The sequence below is a fragment of the Microtus ochrogaster genome, chromosome 8, assembly GCF_000317375.1.
Source record: "Microtus ochrogaster isolate Prairie Vole_2 chromosome 8, MicOch1.0, whole genome shotgun sequence".
NCBI lineage: Eukaryota > Metazoa > Chordata > Mammalia > Rodentia > Cricetidae > Microtus > Microtus ochrogaster.
Genome location: NC_022015.1, coordinates 36,373,076 through 36,392,650, shown reverse-complemented (window position 1 = coordinate 36,392,650; position 19,575 = coordinate 36,373,076). Strand labels below are relative to the sequence as shown.

The following is a 19,575-nucleotide window of genomic DNA, read 5'->3' as shown; positions in this document are numbered from 1 at the left end:
TGGGTTAGTGCAGTGCAGAGCCGTGGGTTAGTGCAGTGCAGAGTTGTGGGTTAGCCCAGCACAGACAATAGGTTGACCTAGAACAGATAGGTGAGTTAGCACAGCTAGCCCTGCAGGTACAAGGGCCAGTATTGAAGCACCTGGGAGAGGGACTTGCTCATTTTTTCAGGACCCTGGACAATGGACCAGGCTAGATTTGTGGTCTCTAGGGTGATCAATGGGAGCTAGATACAAGGAAATTTGGGAGACAGACTGTGGGGACTGAACATCAACTTAGGAAATAGCTAGGTAGGTGCCAGGAATGGACTGGGGCTAATATGTGGGAGCTGAAGATCAGACCAGGGTACCTGGTACCTACAAGGGCCCCAGGAAGTTGAACAGAGTCTGGTGCCTGGAAGATGTAGGCTGACTGCCTGGGCACTTGGGAGGGAGGCCAGGACTTTGTGCACAGACACTGGTTCTCATCCTGCCATGGCGGCTCCAGATCAGCAGGTGCTAGCAGACATCCAAAGTCTGGTGAACGAGAACAGCTACACCCCACAAGATCCCCAGGAGCTCTGCAGACGCCTGTTCACCACTTGCTACATGGCCAGTGAGAACTCCTCCCAGGAGACCCACAGCAGGGCCACAGAGCTAGCTCAGCAGATTGGAAGGTAGGACTTCATCCTGTGCTGAGCTCAGGCTGGCACCATGGCAGACGTTAGAGCTGGTGACAAGCCTGTGGCTGTAGTGTCCTTGTGTGTGTCTGGCAGCTAAGTGAAATGCTGTGGGTTTGGGCCCAGACTGTACAGTTCACATGCATGTACACGCATAAACATCCGTCACCCAGTCTTGCCCCTAGGTGCAGTTTCAGGGCATATATTCCCGTCAGCGGGATACCATAGAGCTGGTCCAGCAGGCTTTGGATGTAGCTTGCAGGCTTTGTGGGGAGGATGAAGACTTTTCCAGGAGGCATGACTCTGCCTCATCTAGAATATTCTTTTATTCAGGCTCTTTGGGAAATCAAGAAACTGCCTGTCACATTCCTGTGTACAGCCAGAAGCTTCCCTACCAGCAGGTTCCATACCTGGGCTTACGCTCATAGGAGTTACAAGCCCAAACAGTTACCTCTGCAGGACGTTCCTGGTTGTCAGCTTTGTCACAGTGATGAGAGGAGGAAATGGGCCAAACCTCCATTGACGGATGGATAGTTAAACACAATGTCATGTGCCCACACTGGAGTATCGTTCTGATGTGAGAAGGTGTGGAGCGCCTCCAAAGCATAAGTGATGCTTAGAACTGTCGTGCTGAGTGAAATCACCAGGTCTCAAAGGCCACGATATGCACAACTCCATTTCTGTGAGTTGCCCAGCCTAGCCTACCCACAGTGGATTTATCAGTCCAGACAGTGGACTGGCAGTTGTCAAGCTGGGCGAATGGGAGTAGGGAGTGTTGGCTGCTGGGCAGGATTTCTTTCTGGCCTGGTGAGTTCTGGCACTAGTTGGCAAGTAGTAATGGTTTTGTAGTGTCGTTACTGTGCTGGCCATGGTAGAGTCACATGCTCTAAGATGACAATAGAGGACCAGCAAGAGGGCTCAGCAGGGAAAGGTGCTTGCCACCAAGTCTGATGACCAGAATTCAATCCCTTCGACCCACATCCTGGAAGGAGAGCTGACTCCCGCAAGTTGTTCTCTGACATCCACACATGCCATGGAATGTGTGACCCCCCCAATACACATGATAAAAAATTTTATTATTTCTAATTATTTATGTAGCGTGGACAGGTGCATATAAGTGGCAGACGAGGCCATCAAATCCCCTTGACTGAGGTTACAGGTGGTTGTGAGCCAACATGCTCGGAATCAAGTCTAGGTCTAGTCAGTTAATCGCTGAGCCTTCTTTCCAAGTCTTTTTTTTTTTTTTTCAGATAGGTCTCACCCATTCTGTGGCTCTGGCTAACCTGGAGCTCATAGAAATCCACCTGCCTCTGTCTCCCAAGTGCTGGGATTAAAGGTGTGCACCAGTATACCCAGGCCCAAGCAATATTTTTCAAGGGTAATTGCGATGGTGGCGCACGCCTTTAATCCCAGCACTCGGGAGGCAGAGACAGGCAGATCTCTGTGAGTTCGAGACCAGCCTGGTCTACAGAGCTAGTTCCAGGACAGGCTCTAAAGCCACAGAGAAACCCTGTCTCGAAAAACAAAAAAAAAAAAAAAAAGAGCTTGTCTTAGCACACCTGTGCTGACCCCTCTCACCCCTGCCCTTCCAGCTACCACATCAATCTGAGCATTGACACCGCCGTGAAGGCTGTCCTGGGCATCTTCAGTCTGGTGACCGGGAAGTTCCCTCGGTTTTCAGCACACGGAGGGAGCAGCAGGGAGAACCTGGCCTTGCAGAATGTGCAGGTAGGTATTTGAGCCTGGCCCTCATCCTCACAAGGATGCGGAGGGGAAAGCAGTGAAAGACAGGGATTCTGGGGATGGGAGGGGCAGTGCTGTGTTAACTGTCTGTATGCCTCACTAGAGACGCTGACCACACAGCCATGCTTTGGGCTGCAGGTCTGTGAGTGTCAGTACATGGGAAAGTGCATGTGGAGGGTGTGCCCATCTGAGCCTTGGTGAGTCTGTGTGCTGGAGCATGACCACACACGAGTGTATGTGGGCACCCATGCATTTCATCCAGCCCTGGCCCGCTGGCCCTGCCCCACCCCTGGGCTACCTTGGTTAACCTATATGCCACGTGTCAACAGGGAGAGGAAAGGCCCCAGGGCTTGTCTGTTGTCAGCATGCCGTCTCTGTTTGCCCCTTGTGTTCATGGCCACCTCTCAAATGGTAACTAGTGTGGGGGGCACTGCTGAGCCTCTTCCTGGCTCCCCCTACTCAGTGTCTGCCTCCTGTTACTCTTGGCACTGTGATCCTGCTATGGATTGGTGCAAGGGGGCGTGGGAGTCTTTTCCCCAGCACAGGGCAGCTCCATTCAACCTGTTTGTGTTCTGACTTGAATGTTCCTGTGCTAGGATTGCATCATAGTGCAGCTGCTTCCTAGGTCAGGCATAGGGTAACTGCCTTCTTCCCTCATCCAGGCTCGGATAAGGATGGTCCTCGCCTACCTGTTTGCTCAGCTGAGCCTCTGGTCCCGGGGCGTTCAAGGGGGCCTTCTTGTGCTTGGATCTGCCAATGTGGATGAGAGGTGCGTGTGGTTGGGAACTTGCCTTGATGACACCCTAAGTCTCTGATGGAAGTTTGATGTTTAAAGACATTATCTCTCTGCAATATCAGGATATCCAGAGACTGCAGACCAAGAAACCTCTGTCTGCTCCCACCCCAGCCTAGTCTCATGCAGCTCAGGCTGCTTCTGCTCCTGACCTGCCTCCAGCTCCTGTCACCTCCTCCTCCTCCTTTCCTGTCCCATGCATGATAGGTCCTTTCATTCCAGTTTTCCACTCCAAACAAGATAGCTCTTTTTCAATGGGAATTGAAGACAAATCCCTTTTTCCCTTGCTTAAAAACCATCCAGAGGTCCTCTTGTTTCCAGGTGAAAGCCACTCAACCACAGAGCCAGCCGTGGAGACTGGTAGATCCCTTCCCAGGCTTGGTGAGCCTCCACACCTCCTGTCTCACATGCTTCTTATTAGCTGGGGGGTGGGTTTAAAGTGTCATGTGTTCATCCATTGGTCTTTTCACCAGTCTGTCTGTCCATCTACCCATCCGCCTGCCACTCTACCCATCCATTCACCCACCCTTACATACATCCACCCACCTATCCATCCACCCACTGTATATTCACTGACGTATTCATCCATCCACCCACCCATACGTATGTACATATACCCACTCCCACCCTTCCATGCACCCACCCATGCATATATACATTCATTCCCATCTACCCACCCATACATACATGCATACACCACCATCCCACCTTGCATTCGCTTATACATACATACATACATATATACATCAACCACCACCTATCATATATACACACACACACACACATATATATCCACCCACCTATGCATCCACTCAGCCACCCACATATACATACACCCCCTCCCATCTGTACTTTCATTTGGATTGATATTGAGACAGCTTCTTACTGTGAAGCACAAGGTAGCTTCAAATTTATTATGTAATCTAGGCTGCCCTAAAACTGGGAAGAATCCTCCTGTCTCTGCCTTCTGAGACTGGGATTATAAGATTGTGTCACCATATCTAGCAGGCTTTTTATTTGTATTTGTGTATGTGTGCATATGCCCTGGCATGTATGCAGAGGTCAGAGGACAGCTTCCAGGGTCAGTCCTCACCTTCTACCTTGTTTGAAGCAGGCTGTCATTGCTCCTGCTGTGTATTCCAGGTTAGCTGTCCTCTAAGGTTCTGAGAATTCTGTCTATCTCTGCATAGGAGTGCTGGTATTACACACGGTATTGCTGTGTCCAGCTTGATGTGGGTGCTGAGGGATCTGAACTCAGGTCCTCATCTCTAACGAATCTTTTTCTGTCTTGCCAGCCCACTCTTAACTAATGACATGGAGACTTTTTATGAAAGCTCGGCCTTAGCTTAGGCTGGTCCCACTAGCTCTTACAACTCAAATTAACCTGCTTCTATTAATCTACATTTTACAATGTAGCATTTTACCTTCATTTCATTCTGCATGTCTGACTCCATGTCTCATTGGCTTCTCTCTGGCGCCTCGACTGTCTCCTCCTACTTCCTCTCTCTGCCCAAAGTCCTGCCTATACCTCTTGTCTAGCTGTTGGCCACTCAGCTCTTTATTAACAATCACAGCAGTGTATCTTCACACAGTGTACAATTATCCCACAATACTCGTCCTTGTGTAGAAAATGCTTTACCTACAGAGCCATCCCCTAGTGCCCAAGACTGGAATCACCGGTGGGGTAGGGTTGAGAGGATGAGACAGGAGCACAATGGGGTCACCATCCCTCTTCAGCAGCACACAGCTGCTGGTGCCCATGCAGTTGGGGAATGCTGGGTAAAGCAGCTGGTGTTTTTGCCAAGAGATGGTGCCAAGAGAAGCGGTGAGTTAAGAGCTTGAGGAGAGATGATGAGGGACAGCCATAAGGATGATAGATGGGTGCCTGTGGCGTCTTGGGCCCAGGGAGTTGTGTGAGAATGTGTTTGATGACTTGCTAAGAGGACTTGGGACTTGGTATCAGGTTGTCCTGGGGCTGTGGTCTGTATTGCAAACAGACTGGCGGTGAGGTTGAGTAGGGACAGAGCAGCCTGGCAGTTTCCCAAGCCTGCTCCCAGTGATGTTACAAGGGATGCATTCGGTTCCACACCCTGCTAGCAGCTGGTATAAAGGGCCACTTCCTGGGCAGCTGGTCATTCAGTATTTTGGGTACAGATAAACCCAGGCTGGCAGGCATCTTCTGTTGACACCTGCCAGAAACGCCACCTCCCTGGAAGGATGCAGGGCTTCAGCACCGCAGCTTAGGCCCAGGGACCTCCAGCAGAAAGGGACAGGGAAGCCTACAAGCCCAGGTTCCCTACATGAGTCAAACTACTTGGTGGCTGCCTTCTGAAGGAGGGCTCTTGTCCCAGGCCTGTGGGTGACACACAGTGAGTGAGGGTGGAGCAGGGTGGAGCAGGGTGGAGAAGGGTGGAGTGTTCTTGCTAACAGTAGATCAGGGTGAGGCCAGAACAATGGACAGGAGCACACTGTAGGCCACCATAGCTGCTGGTTGATGTCAGCTAGCAGGAGGTAGAGGGAGGAAGGCCAGAGTCCTGCCAGGGTCTATGATGCCATGGAGGGTGGTGGCCTTTCCCATGGAAACAGCAAGGAGAGCAGGATGTGCTGTGGGCGCCTCTCCAGGACCCGTGTCTCTGCTGGTAGCAATCTGAGTCCCACCAGTTTCATCATCCCTCTCCTCTACCCAAAGACACTTACTGACGCTAGAACATTTGTCACTATTTGCCAATTTAGCTTGGAGTCACTGGGTCAGCAAGAACTCGTGTGTGACCAGGATGGGAATACAGTGGCCTGTGGCAGAGCTGTGGCGGGTGGGTGGGGTTGGAAGGTGTGTGCGCCCTGAGTTGTTCTCACGGTCACTGTGGGGCAGCTGCTCCAAGCTCTCCCCCAGGCCTCTGCAGGCTCTCCCCACACCACCAGCCCAACCCTCCCTGTATCCTCACAGCCATCAGCATCTTGATGGCGCCCTTTGGCCTTGACTAATTCTTATTTCCTTTGAGGAGACTTGGGGCTGTTTCTCAAACCCACCTTGTAATCCTGGTCCATCTCTGTGAAGAGTCCTCAGTTCATCTTCAGGGCCCTTGTTGCCATGTGAGGCCGCAGAGCTAAAGCTGTATATTGGAGCTTTGTAGCGGACTGAGTGCACACTTGTGCAAGCTCCTGCCTCCCCTTCCGAGGCCTCTGTCTCTCAGCTCCACCTATCTGACCCTGGCCTTTTAGACAAGCTGTTCCCAGAAGGCTGATGGTGGTACCCAAGCATTCTGAGCCAAAATAGATATCCATACAGTGTACCCAATGTCACCCTGCTGGCCTCCTCCAGGGCCAGGGTTATACTAGGCCTCTGAATTCTGGGCCCCTGGAAGAAGGTAAGCCTTGGCCAGCACTGGTAGACCCCAGATCCCTTAATACCCCAGAAACCACAGAGACACCGTCCTTTCTTCCTGGCAGTCTCCTTGGCTACCTGACCAAGTATGACTGCTCCAGCGCGGACATCAACCCAATAGGCGGCATCAGCAAGACAGACCTGAGAGCCTTCGTCCAGTTCTGTGCTGAGCGCTTCCAGCTTCCGGCTCTGCAGACGTGAGTGCTCCTGTGGCTCCTGGGCCCCCAAGGCCACCCTTACCCTGCTTAGCCACCCTATGCCCCACCTTTCAGCTGGAAGCATGAGGTCATGACCCCACCCACTCCTGTTCCTGTACCCACACTTCTAAGTGTCTTGAGTGACAGCTCCTCCCAGACTGCCTTTCTCTTGCCGCCATCTCAAGGCAGAGAGACTGGTGCTGGAACTTGACGAGCCTGATCCCTGGGGTGTCTGTTGAGGATACCCACAGCCTGTCAGGCTGCTGCAGCATCTCTACTGGTACCAGGAAAACTATGCCCCTGTTACCCTCACAGGGTCAGTCATGTCCGCAGGGGACCTTGGACATGTGTGGAGATCCCTTGGGTTGTCACAGAGTTTCTTCCTGGCAGCTTATAGGCACCAGCTGGGGACCCTCCTAACTGTCCTGCAGCAGGTCAGACTACCCTACCCTGCCATCCCTGTCAAGTGTCCTGACCCCCAACTACCAACAGTCCTGCAGTGAGGCTGCCGGCCTGCACTCTTCACCTCCTTACTTTCCTTGATCTACCGTCCTTTGGGTCATGAAGCCCCAGGACCATGAGCCCAGGCATGGCCCTGCTAGGCATGGTCGGCCCAAATGCAGTTTGTCTAGGGACATATGCTGCCAGAGCTCGCGAGCCCATTAGCAGCCCTGGTGACTGACTTGGTGTGTCTTACTACAGCATCCTGTCAGCACCGGCCACTGCAGAGCTGGAGCCCCTAGCCAACGGGCAGGTGTCTCAGACAGATGAGGTAATGATGGGGGCGTTGTCATGGTGGATGTGTCTCCCCTTCTCGCTGGGTCCCTTCATAGCATCCTGTCTGCCACGGGACCCCGGCTCACTCAGGCCGACAGAATCCCTAACCTCAGATACTCTGACTTAGCTTTCTCACTGTGGTTAGGGCTGACGAGGGGATGACAGGGTGGGTCAGAGGCACATGAGGACAAGCTAGGAAACAGCAGGTTCTCTACCTCGGAGCAGCCTTGGAGTAGAGTCAGTAGCCTCCCATGCCTCGCAGGGTTTTGGCCATTTTTTCCAACCTGCATCTCCTGGCACCCAGTGAGTTCTAAGAACCCTGGCTGGGCACCCACTTGCCTCGCCTCTCTAAACATTTGGTCCCCAACTGTAAGAGGCTGTGGGGTCCCTCCCAGTACCACCCCACTGTGCTCTGAACACACTTCTGTCCCCACAGGAAGACATGGGGATGACATACTCAGAACTCTCCGTCTTCGGCAGACTTCGGAAGGTCGCCAAGGCCGGGCCCTACAGTATGTTCTGCAAACTGCTCAACATGTGGAAAGATAGCTGTACGCCAAGACAGGTAAAGCCACATATGACGTCAGGCTGCGCCACCTCTGGGTGACCCATTGCATACACAGTCACGTTTTACTCTGTCATCTTCACCAGCTTGAGATTCCTGGCTGCCCTAAGTTAACTCTAGTATGGGCCAGCTGTGTGGGTGCATTGGAGAGGCTTCAGAATACATTAGGTCTCTGCCGGCCATAGACCCACCTGGAGGCCTCCAGGAGCCCAGCACTGGGCTGTCAGAACCAGGACTCTACAGTTCTGCAGCTCAGCTAGTGTCAGCCCAGCTGATATGTCTCCACGCTGCTGTCCGCAAAAGCCAGGGGCGGGGCTGGCACCTGCTGGCTGTTTATGTCCCCCAAAAGCAGGACTTTAGCCTCAAGTCTTTCCTGCCTTTCTAACTTGAAGCCCATGTGTCCCTTGCCCTCCAGGTGGCTGAGAAGGTGAAGCGATTTTTCTTGAAGTACTCCATGAACAGGCACAAGATGACAACCCTCACGCCAGCATATCATGCTGAAAGCTACAGTCCTGATGACAACAGGTTTGACCTGAGACCCTTTTTGTACAACACAGCTTGGCCCTGGCAGTTCCGCCACATTGATGACCAGGTGAGTCCTACCAGAGGGCTGTGCGTGTCCTGCCTGGGAGACATTCGAGGGGCTTCTCCTGAGGGAAAAAAAAAAAACTTTTTTTATATGAAAAATGGCATGGTGTGGTGTGCCACTGTCCTTACTTCCACATGGGATTATTTTATTGTAGATGTTGATTAAAGCAATATATATGTATTTATTTGGTTTGGTTTGGTTTGGTTTGGTTTTTCAAGACAAGACCAGGAGGACCTTGAACTCACAGAGATCTGCCTGTATCTGCCTCCTGAATGCTGGGATTAATGGTGTGCCCAAACACAGGCTTATATATATATTTATATTTATATATAGATTTTTTGAGACATTCTGTCTGTGTAGAACTCTCTGTAGAACTCGCTATGTAAACTAACTGGCTTCAAACTCAGAGTCCTTCTGCCCCTGTCTCTGGAGTGCTGAGGCTGAAGGCACCACACCTTAGACTAAAGCAAACTTAGCCCCCACCCCTGTCCTTTTCTGAAGACCACAGTGGAGACACCCACGGATGTCAAGTTAGACACAGCTTCTTCCCAGCTCTGCTCTGCTGAGGATAGGGACAGCTGCTCAGCACAGGGACAACAGTTAAAGATGGCAGAATGGCCAGGTCCCTGCTGAGCTGTGGAACCCAAGGGACCAGAGGAACTGTCAGGAACCGTTGCTGTGGCAAGGACCCCCGAGCAGCTGATGTGCACTTTGAGGGTGCAAGGTGTACTTGCCACCTTCACGTTGCTAGGTGCCCAGCAAGGTCTTCTTGGCTGAGCTGGAGTTAGTGCTTCTGACATCCAGAAGAGAAGGCAGGAATGCTGCCAGATGGTCCCCTGCCCCTAAGAGGGTCATCTGGCCCCTTTGGTCAGCAGTGCCCAGGTCAAAGAAAGTTGGTGTGGGGATGGAAAACCCTCTGGGCTTCCCCTTGCAAGGAAGTGACTATCCAGCTGACTTTAGGAACCACCCCACCCCCAGTAACTCAGAAGACTCAGTGGAGGTCAGTAGGAAGTAGAGTAGCCCCTGGGAAGTAGGCAGTGACCACTAGGAAGCTGAGATGTGGGTCAGGATGCTATTGTCCTGTGTCCCCTTTGGCCAGGCTGAGCCTGCACCCTGTGTAGCTGTTACCCACATGCTTTGTCCCTGAATCCCGCTGTCGCTGAGCCACAGGAATGGAACAGTGTGGCCATCAAGGGCAGAAGGTGGGAGCTGCATCAGCTCTGATGTTTAGTTTGTTGTTGTTCTTGGTAACTATGTGGGGGGATCTATGTGTGTGGGTATGTACATGTGAGTAAAGTGCCTATTGATGGTAGGGACATTGAATCCCATTGTGATCTGCTTGACCCCAGTCCTGGGAACTGAACTCAGGTTCCCGAGAAGAGCGGCAGTGCTCTCAGCTGCTGTTATCTCTCCTCACCGAGTTCTGGCTTCTTCAGTGGTAGTAAGGCCTTGGTCACTTAACTCCCAACTGGCAGCAGTCCTGACAGATCAGCCAGGGATTTTGATGCTGCGTGTCCTTGTGGTGGGCAGATATAGAAGCATCTGAAATCTCACCGGGCCAAGCCTTTCCCCGGTACCCTCTGCACTCAGTCCCTGGGTAGTTTCAGCAGTAGGTTGTTTGAAGGGTGATGGATTCAGTTCTGATGGGCTTCTCTCTCCAGGTTCTGCAGCTTGAGAGGAAAGAACAGCAGGGCCCGAAAGACTGCATCTAGGAGCGGTAGGAAGAGCCATCACCTTTATGGAAGCACCTCCTCCCTAGAGATCCCTACTGTGATTTCAAATCCCCAGTGGTCAGGACCGGAGACCCTGCCACTGCCCTGCTGGAGCCAGGGTTTGTTTACTTTTCAGGAAGAGAGCAAAATTCATTCTAATGCCATAGAAATAAACAAAAATGCTCTTTTTAAAATGTGATTTATTATTTTATGTGTATGATCTCTTGCCTACATGTATGTCCGTGTGCCACATGCATGCCTGATGTCCATGGAGGCCAGAGAAGAGTATCGGTCCATTGGGACTAGAGTTACAGATGGTTGTGAGCCACCATGGAGGTGCTGGCTGCGATTTAGACCTGGGTCCTCTCTGAGAGCAGCCAGCGTGGCTCACAGACATGCATGCAAGAAAATAAAAGTCATACACATAAAAATAAAATGAATAAAATTCTAAAGACAAGAAAACTTATTTTTGTGTACAAATGTGTGTCTATGTGTGTGTGCATGGGTGCCCACAGCGGCCAAAAGAGGGAAAGAGGGTATCAGAGAGTCTGGAGCTGGAGTTACAGGCAGTTGTGAGCCACCTGGTATGGTAACAAGCACTCACCACTGAGCATCAAGTGTGCGCTGACATGCTCGGTCATAGTGCTTTCCACCACGGATATGGCCGTCGTGGGTTAAAGGATATGCCTCCGTGTGGGAGTGGACCTGTGTAGGCAGAACTGTAACATGGCTTCTGACCAAGGCGGGCATCTAGAGCAGGAAACACATGAGAAGGCCTCCCGGACCTCCTACTCACATCTGTCTCCTCCCCCTCCCCCTCCCCCGCGTCCCTTCCTGGGTTCTGGTGGGATCCTGGATGCTTCTCCAAGTTTGCTTATATGGAGTCTGGAGGTCACCATCCTTTCCTTGTCCTGTGGGGTCCTGCATGGTCCGGGAGCAGGACTGATACGGGATGGCATCTGGCCCCTTTCTCTGCCTAGATAACCCTTCAGGGCTTCCCTCTCCCCTGCATCTATACCTCTGCCAAGGGCAGCCACATCTCCCTGGATCATGGACTTGCCTCCTTCCTGCCAGGCTTTGCTCTGGCTGGCTGTCCAAGTGTAGAGTACGGGCCACTCCATATGTCAGAAACAAAGATGAACAGATTTGCCTTTCTACAATGTCAGAATTCATTGAGAACAGCTCACAAGATACAGCTTTTTCAGTGGTAACAGAATTCACTGAAAAGAGTTCACAAGGTACAGCATTTTCAGTAACAATGTGCCGGATAATCCCACTTTCCTGATAGCATAGCCGAAGCAAACACAGTTTCTTTCATTCCAATCTTAATTACTAATGCTATCAGAATACACAGAACACATCACACAGCAAACATGTGTGCGTGTGTAAGTCGGTGAGTAACCACAAAGGGCTGACAAGGAGTTACAAAGAGGCCTGAGAAGTCAAAACTGGAAAGACAGTAGGAGGTGCAGGAGTCTCCATTGATAACAAAACAGAAGCTGGGGACACCGTGGCAGCCACTGCAGGTGAAAGGGCAGGATTGGGTCTAGGCAAGAGAACCAGCAGGTGGACAGGTCCAGACTAGAGTAAGGGATGGACAGACAGCAGTTCAAATAGGCTGTGGGGGACAGGGCAAGCTGACTTGGCCCCTGGGAGAGTCAGGGGTTCTCTGCCTGTCCTTGATGGACACGCGCTGGCTGATCAGGTGACAGGTCAGTAAGGGCTGTCACCATTAGAGCAGCTGGATTTTTGAAGACTGATGGAGACAATTTTAATGAGCTTCTCTCCAGGCTCCACAGTTGGAGAGGAAAGCCCTGCAGAGCCAGGAGGGCAGGGTAGGGGCTGGCTCCAGAGCTGTCACCTACTGTGGAAGACCCCAGAGGGCCTTGGTGTGACTGTTTTTAAATTTAAGATTGGGGTTTGTTTTTTTTTGGGGGGGGTTTGTTTTGTTTTGGTTTTGTGTGTGTGTGTACATGTGCATGCATGTGTGTGCAGGTGGCTTCAGAGACCAGAAGGGGGTAAAGAGCTCCCGGAGCCAGGGTTGCATGCAGTTGTGAGCAGCCTGATTTGGTGTCGGGAATTGAACTCAGGTCCTCTGGAAGAGCCGGAAACAACTGCTGATTCATCTCTCCACCTCCCTCTTTTTAATCACCAGTGGCCGATGTCCTGAGTCAAACAGGACTTCCCATGGGGTAGGCTGTGCGCTGATCACTCAGATGGAAGGATCCTGGAGAGTCAGTCTCTCCTTGCAGACAGGCTGAAGTTGGGACAGGTTTACTTCAGAGGGGATGGGTCACTGGGATCCTCAGCTGTGGAGACATGGAAGACAGAAGAGGCTGGGAAGGAACTGAGCGAGCCCTTTGCTGGACTCAGGACCTAGCCTTTATTTCTCAGGCAGACCTCACTAACCAGGATGGAGGAGGCAGGCAGGAACATAGCATGATTTCCTGCTAGAATGGAAGCTTAAATGTTCAGCCTAGACAGTTGAACGCTATCCCTCTGGGGGAAGCAGGAGAGGACAGGTAAGGCTTGAAGGTCTTTCGGGGAGGGTTGTGGAGTGAGTCGGAGCTGAGGGTGAGACTCAAACCAGCTATGTCCGCTCGGAGTCTGACTTCCAGTGCAGAGATTAAGGTAGTCTTGTTCTAACACTTTGACTCCGTATGTGTGGCGTGTGGTCTGCTCCTCTTTGGCATGGTGCCCAGCCCCACTTTTAGCTCCTTTATCAGATGCCATTGTTAACCCACCTGCGGTCTGTCCCAGAGCTGAGTCCTAAGTGTGCAAGGAGCGCCCTCTTGTGGTAGGTCTTGGGACTGCATATGGGGTCACATGTAGAATGTCCAGCTATGTCCATTCTGTTTGGGGTTCTGCAACCTCTTCTGAGGCACAGGGATTGTTTCTCATCTTCTCCCATTTCTCTGTGTCTCTCTGGGTGATATTCCTTTATAGTGAACTTTTGCGGAGACTTGTGTGGCAGGCTGGGGTTTCTTCTAACTTCTTGATTTGTTGACACCTTTTCAGACATTGGATGTGTGCACCATTGGCCTGACTCCTCCCCCCCACTTCATCTCACATGCTTCTGGAAGGACAGTAGGGGAAGAGATGAAAGATCAGGGGTACAGGGTTAGAGCCAGGGGTTAGTCCCGGCAACATCTAGCTGTCTAGGCGGACACACTGAGCCAGGCGAGGTGAAGCGTGGGGACGCGTGTGTGATAAACCCAGCTGCAATCTTCATGGTACCCAGGGAAGCAGGCTGAGTGCAGTGGATCCTGCAGGGAAAGGGTCAGTTGTCATAGAGACAAATTTAAAAGCTGTAGACCTAGAGTAGAGCCAGCGTGGGGCTCCACATTGAACAAGGGAGAAAGTGTTTTCTCCAACAAGGGGCGAAGAGGGAAGACCAGCACTACCAGGTGTCGAGTTGCCCAAGGCTCAGCCTCAGAGGTGTTCTGGGATGTGTGAAAGTTACAATCTGACCCCTGGGGCTGGAGAGAAGGCTCGGCGGTTCAGAACATTTGAGAGTACATTCTGCGCTGCAGAAGACTTCAGTTCCCACACCCTCGCAAGGTGGCTCACAAAATCCTGTAACTCCAGCTTCAGGAGACCCAGCATCTTCTCCTGGCCGCTAAGGACACCTGCTAGCACATGTATACACAATTAATAATTTTGTATTTGTTTGTTTGTTTTTTGAGACAGGGTTTTTTTTCTGTATAACAGTCCTAGCTAACCTAGAAATTGCTTTGTAGACCAGGCTGGCCTTGAACTCACAGAGATCTGCCTGCCTCTGCCTCCCAAGTGCTAAAATTAAAGGTGTGCACCACCACCGCCCGACTTAAGTAGTCATTTCTTTTTTCTTTTTTTAAGATTTATTTATTATGTATACAACATTCCTTCCATGTATGCTTGCATGCCAGAAGAGGGTGCCAGATCTCATTATAGATGGCTGTGAACCACCATGTGGTTGATGGGAATTGAACTCAGGACCTCTGAAAGAGCAGTCAGTGTTCTTAACCTCTGAACCATCTCTCCAGCCCCAATTAATAATTTCTTGAAACAGGGTATTACTATGTAGCTCTGACTGACCTGGAACTAATTCAGTATGTAGGCCAGGGTAGCCTCAACTCCCAAAGACTCACCTGTTTCTGCCTCTCGAATGCTGGGATTAAAGGTGTACCACCATGCCAAGCAATTTAAAAATAAAATATTTGGAGGCGGGAGAGTTGGCTCAGTGATTAAGAGCACGTTCTGCTCTTGCAGAGGATCCACATTCCATTCCAGGCAGCCCACAGTCACCTGCAAGTCCAGCTCCGTGTGACCCAGCACCCTTTCCAGGCCTCCGTGGGCAGCCGCACTCAGTGCACATATCCTAACACAAATACATAGGCATACATGTAATTTATTTATTTACTTATTTTGTTTTTTCCATAGACCAGGTTGGCCTCAAACTCAGAAATCCACCTGTCTTTGCCTCCCAGGTGCTGGGATTAAAGGTCCACACTACTACCACCTGGCTTAAATGTAATTTTTTAAAGAATATTTTTTGTATTTTTATATTAAAAATTCCGTAAAAGTGCTAGCCACCAAGCATGGCTACCTGAGTTCCATACTTGGGTTCCATATGGTGGAAAAAGAAAACCGACTCCCCAGAACTGTCTCCTGATCTCCAGGCGCACACCATGGCACAAGCCTGCCCCACACACAAATAAATAAACGTTGAAAATTAAGATCAGGGACTGGAGAGGCGTTTCAGTGGTTTAAAGTACTGGCTACTCTTCCAGAGGATCAGGGTTCAATTCCCAGCACCCACATGGTGGATCGCAACCACCTATAACCTTAATCCCAGGAGATCTGACATCTTCTAGCCTCCAAGGGCATTGTATGATACAGCTGAAACACATTAAATAAAGAATACACATTAAAAAAAAAGAATGAAGCCGGGCGGTGGTGGCGCACGCCTTTAATCCCAGCACTCAGGAGGCAGAGGCAGGTGGATCTCTGTGATTTCGAGACCAGCCCGGTCTACAAGAGCTAGTTCCAGGACAGGCCCCAAAGCTACAGAGAAACCCTGTCTCTAAAAACCAAAAAAAAAAAAGAATGAAAACTAATATCCCCCTGTGTGACAATGCTGTGACTGAGCGCCATAGGGGCAGAGGCATCTCAGTGCCCCTCCCTGCAACAACACGTGGAGCTCTTCATTCCAGAGGGAAGCCAGCCATAGTCCTGGCTTCACATTGAGGTTCTGGAGCTCTCAAAGCAGTCACCCCTAGGGCCATGGATCTCTTGGGATTTTCCCCCACGTTGTGGGAAGCAAAGCCAAGTACTTCAAAAAACACTTGCTGTTTGTACCAAGAGTTTTCTGGTATCTTAGAAGTAGATCTGTCACAACATCTGCCGTACAAGGTCTTCCAGAAGTACAAACAAGGCCACCTCAGCACTTGGGGACGCTTCCAAAACATTCCACATGGAGCTGTCTGCAGCAAGTTCTCACCTCCTGTTTGTGGCAGGTTAGAGATACATAGCATTTTAGGTCACAGCCACGAGCCAAGTTGTACCTCACATTTTCTTTGGCATGCTGAAGATAGGGCTGAGAGATGCGAGGGGGGGGGGGGGGGGGGGGGGACACAAGACAAGCCACACCCAGAATTCCATGGGTGCTGCATTCCTGCACCCATGGGGGACAAGGGCCCTCTAGACCAGGAAACCTGTCATGCCATGCTGAGCTTCTTTATGGGTCTCCACTCCCAACCCCAGAACCAGCCGTGTGGGGGAACGCAATCTCAGCCCAGGCACCTCCTGGAAGCAGAATGAAATAAGGACTCGAGAGGAAACGGTTCCCTAGAAGGCCATCTCAGGATTCAGAATGGAGGACCAGGGGTATCAAACTAAGTTGGCCATTCAAAAGAGAGTTCCCTGAGTTGCCCAGTCAGTCTCTGCAGTGGGAAATTGAATCTGCGTCTATCTAGAACCTTCTGAGGAGCCTCTGAGCCATCCACCAGAGGATAATTAGAAATCTGTATTCATGGGCACCAGTCACCCATTGCCGTAGGGCTCGAGGGTGCACTGACCCCTCCATAGCGCCTTGGAGCATGCACTCCCACAGTCTCTTCAGTGTCCAGGGCTTCAGATCAGAGGCACCTCCCCAGGCAGAGTGTCCCCTCTGCTGGACACAGACCTCCAGCCTTCCACTCTGGTCCTCTCCACCACGTCCCCTCCTGGATGTGGTGGGCTGGTCTCTCCCTCCATCTTTCTTGAGTAATCTCATCCTGTTTCCTGGGGGTCTGAGAAGTCTGCAAAGACCCCTCCTCCAATCTCTGGTCTCATCTAAGACAGACCTGCACCAGGCCAGGCTTACGAACCCCCGTGTCCATGTTGTGTGTCTATAGCGCTCTCCACATCTGGGCCCTGCTCCCTTGCCTGTATCTCTCCCTGCCTTACTCCAAATCCCTGTCATTCAGGCTAAACTCAAATCTTATGATAACCTCTAACTTGGGGCTCAGACCACAGGGTCCTACACAGAAGCTCGTATTCCCTGGTTTTTCCTTCCAGACGATTCTGGAACCAGGGAGGGTGACTGAGCCTCAGGTAGACTAGGTAGCTGAGCTTCCAGGCCTGGCCATGACTCCCAGTCTACCCCACCCCAGCCATACCTCCTCTCCCACTAGCCCAGCTGGAGCTTGTCTTCTGACTCCAGAGCCACTACACCCCCACCAAGACACCCCCTATTCCCAGCCTTGGTGACAGCCCTTCCCCTATATGTCCCTGAGGCCAACTTGCCTCTTGTCAGTCCTTCAGGCAAAGCCAGACCTGTGAAAACGCAGATCCTGGGAGGATGTGTCCCCCTGGCCTGCTTACTTACGACCTGGGATCATGGGGCTATTCTGGCAACACAGACTTCTCAGGAACGGAACAACACAGTTGGGGTAGCCAGCGTTCTGGCGGTGCTATAAGTCTGGTCCTGCCCAGGGCCTACAGGCAGCACTGTAACCCCCATCCTGCTTTGGCTGGATAACACCTTCCCCCCAACCCCATCTACTCCACCTGGCCCCGTGCCTGTGTGAAAACTGTGCCTCTCCTGAGACCTGGGGAGGCTTCGCTTGCTCCTCGGCTGCTCCCTTACCTCTCTGGTTGGAAAAGTACAGCCAAACCCCAGTCCTTGTTTCCAGGGTGGTATCTTTTACAGCCTAGCTCCCTGCCAATCTGACCATGGTCTCAGTGTCCCAACCCCCAGTACGGCAGGGTCAGTCCCAGAGAGGCTGGTGGGCAGCAGTGATGGGGGTGCATAGTAAGAGGATGAGGGTCCAAAGTTTTCTGTGTTCTTAATGTGTGCAACCAGCATAGATATTAGAACACTGCTGCCTCTAAAAATGGATGGAATTGTTCCTCTCAACTATTTTCTAAAGAGTTATGTAAGGTTTAAATGGTCCCCCTCTTTTTCTTTCTGTGTGTGAGTGTGTGTGCATGTGCGAGTGTGTGTGCAAGTGCCTTTGTGTATGCTTGTCCGCATAGGTACAAGTGTGTGGGGAACAAAAGTCTAGCATTAAGTGTCTTCCATGGTTTCTCTCCATCTTATTTTTTGAGATAGAGTCCCTCAAAGAACCTCGAGCTCAACAATTGTCTGGACTTGTCAGCCAGCAAGCCCCAAACCTGCCTCTGTATGCCCCTCCTCCCCCAGCACTGGGGTTACAGACAACAAACTCAGGGTCTCAGCCTTCACAGCAGTACTTACAGATGGAGAGAGCCATGTCCCCAACCCTGTCACATGTGTCTGCACACAGCTTGTGTTGGATGTTCCCCACAGCCTCTGAGTAGCTGGGCTCTGTGACAGCTCCCTCTGGGCCATGACATGGAGAAGGGCAAGGCATACAGTTGAGTGGTAGACAAGGTACAAGGCCCGGGGTCCAGTCCCAACACTCCTGAAGCCAGACATAGTGAAACACTTCTGAAATATCAGGACTGCGAGGGTGAGGCAGGAGGATCACTTTGTGTTCAATGCCAGCTTTAACTACATAGCTGGTACGAGGACTAGATTACAGGCCTGTTTCTAAGAGAAACGGGAGAGGCACCCCCATTTGGTAATTTGTATGTTTTTTTTTCTAAGTCAGTCTACATGAAGTTTTCAATTCTATTGTTTTGTTTTGTTTTTGAAGACAAGGTTTCTCTGTGTAGCCCTGGCTGTCCTGGAACTCACTCTGTAAACCAGGCTGGCCTTGAACTCCCAGAGATCTGCCTGCCTCTGCTTTCTGAGTGCTGGGATTAAATGCTTACAGCACCACCATGCCGGCTAGAAGTCTATCAGTCTCTTAATACTGTTTTTATTTTACTGAATTTTAAAAAAATATATTGTGTCCATTTTCTGGGATTCTTAAGTTACCTTTCTGTCTTCACAATTTCCTGAGGTTTCCTTACTGGAGTTCCTTGGTAACCTCCTTTAGTGCCTCCTCCCATGCCACAGTTAGATTCTTCCAGACAGTACTGTGAGCAAACCCAACCAGACGCATTCTCTTGGGGAAACCTACCCTTCAGTGCCTGGTGCCGAAGTCCTCAGCAGCACTACTTTCTGGTTTTATGATGGGGTAGCAATTCCAACTGGTACTCCTCCCTTATAAATGGGAGTGGAAGCCACGGTCTGTCCCAGGCCCTTAGAAAACATCCCCCGTGCTGTGGTCTTTGCAGTATTCATGGCTGCCACAGGGCACTCCCACACTTTTGCCTCATCCACAGCCCATCACAGTGCTCCTCTGATTAACCCTGAGGCCACCCATACCCTGACTGCTAGCATTCCTCTTAATGGCCGCCAACCACACTGCCAGACCCAGCCAATGGTATGCTTGTGGTGGGACTCCTGGGACAGTTGCAACACAAGCAGGAACAGTCGGGAGGCAAGAGCTGCATGTCACTAAAGAGCACAACCGTGCAGAGGGAACCCTAGGACAGTGCAGACGTAGGGACTGCAGGACATTACTGCAGAAGGCAGCAGCTACTAGAATCTTCCACACATCCCCACACTCCTCCCCAGGCCTGGGGTCTCAAAGGAGCTGCCATAGTTAACATTCATTCAAAACCTTGAGGCCACAGTCACAGCTCAGACTTCAGAGGAGGGCAGGAAGCCGGGCTGGTGGCGGGTGTCTCTCAAATGTCAGACAAGAATGGTTTTTCATTGTTTTTTT

The 19,575-nt window shown here is 51.2% G+C and overlaps 1 protein-coding gene across 3 annotated transcripts in view; it reads left to right on the top strand.

Moving 5' to 3' along the window:
• Positions 1 to 10,860, top strand: part of Nadsyn1 (NAD synthetase 1) — a 28,677-nt gene extending 17,817 nt beyond the window's left edge. The window contains exons 14-21 of one of the 3 annotated variants that reach the window (XM_005351590.3): positions 485 to 653; positions 2,249 to 2,384; positions 3,062 to 3,168; positions 6,640 to 6,771; positions 7,474 to 7,543; positions 7,985 to 8,113; positions 8,529 to 8,705; positions 10,364 to 10,860. In XM_005351590.3, coding sequence (XP_005351647.2) covers positions 485 to 653; positions 2,249 to 2,384; positions 3,062 to 3,168; positions 6,640 to 6,771; positions 7,474 to 7,543; positions 7,985 to 8,113; positions 8,529 to 8,705; positions 10,364 to 10,414 — 971 coding nt within the window. In that variant the 3' untranslated portion in view covers positions 10,415 to 10,860. Of the gene's footprint in view, positions 1 to 484; positions 654 to 2,248; positions 2,385 to 3,061; positions 3,169 to 3,257; positions 3,908 to 6,639; positions 7,206 to 7,473; positions 7,555 to 7,984; positions 8,114 to 8,528; positions 8,706 to 10,363 lie in introns of those variants that run through there. The other 2 variants (XR_003377306.1, XM_026781620.1) reach the window with 2 other exon arrangements.
• Positions 10,861 to 19,575: the final 8,715 nt, after the last annotated feature.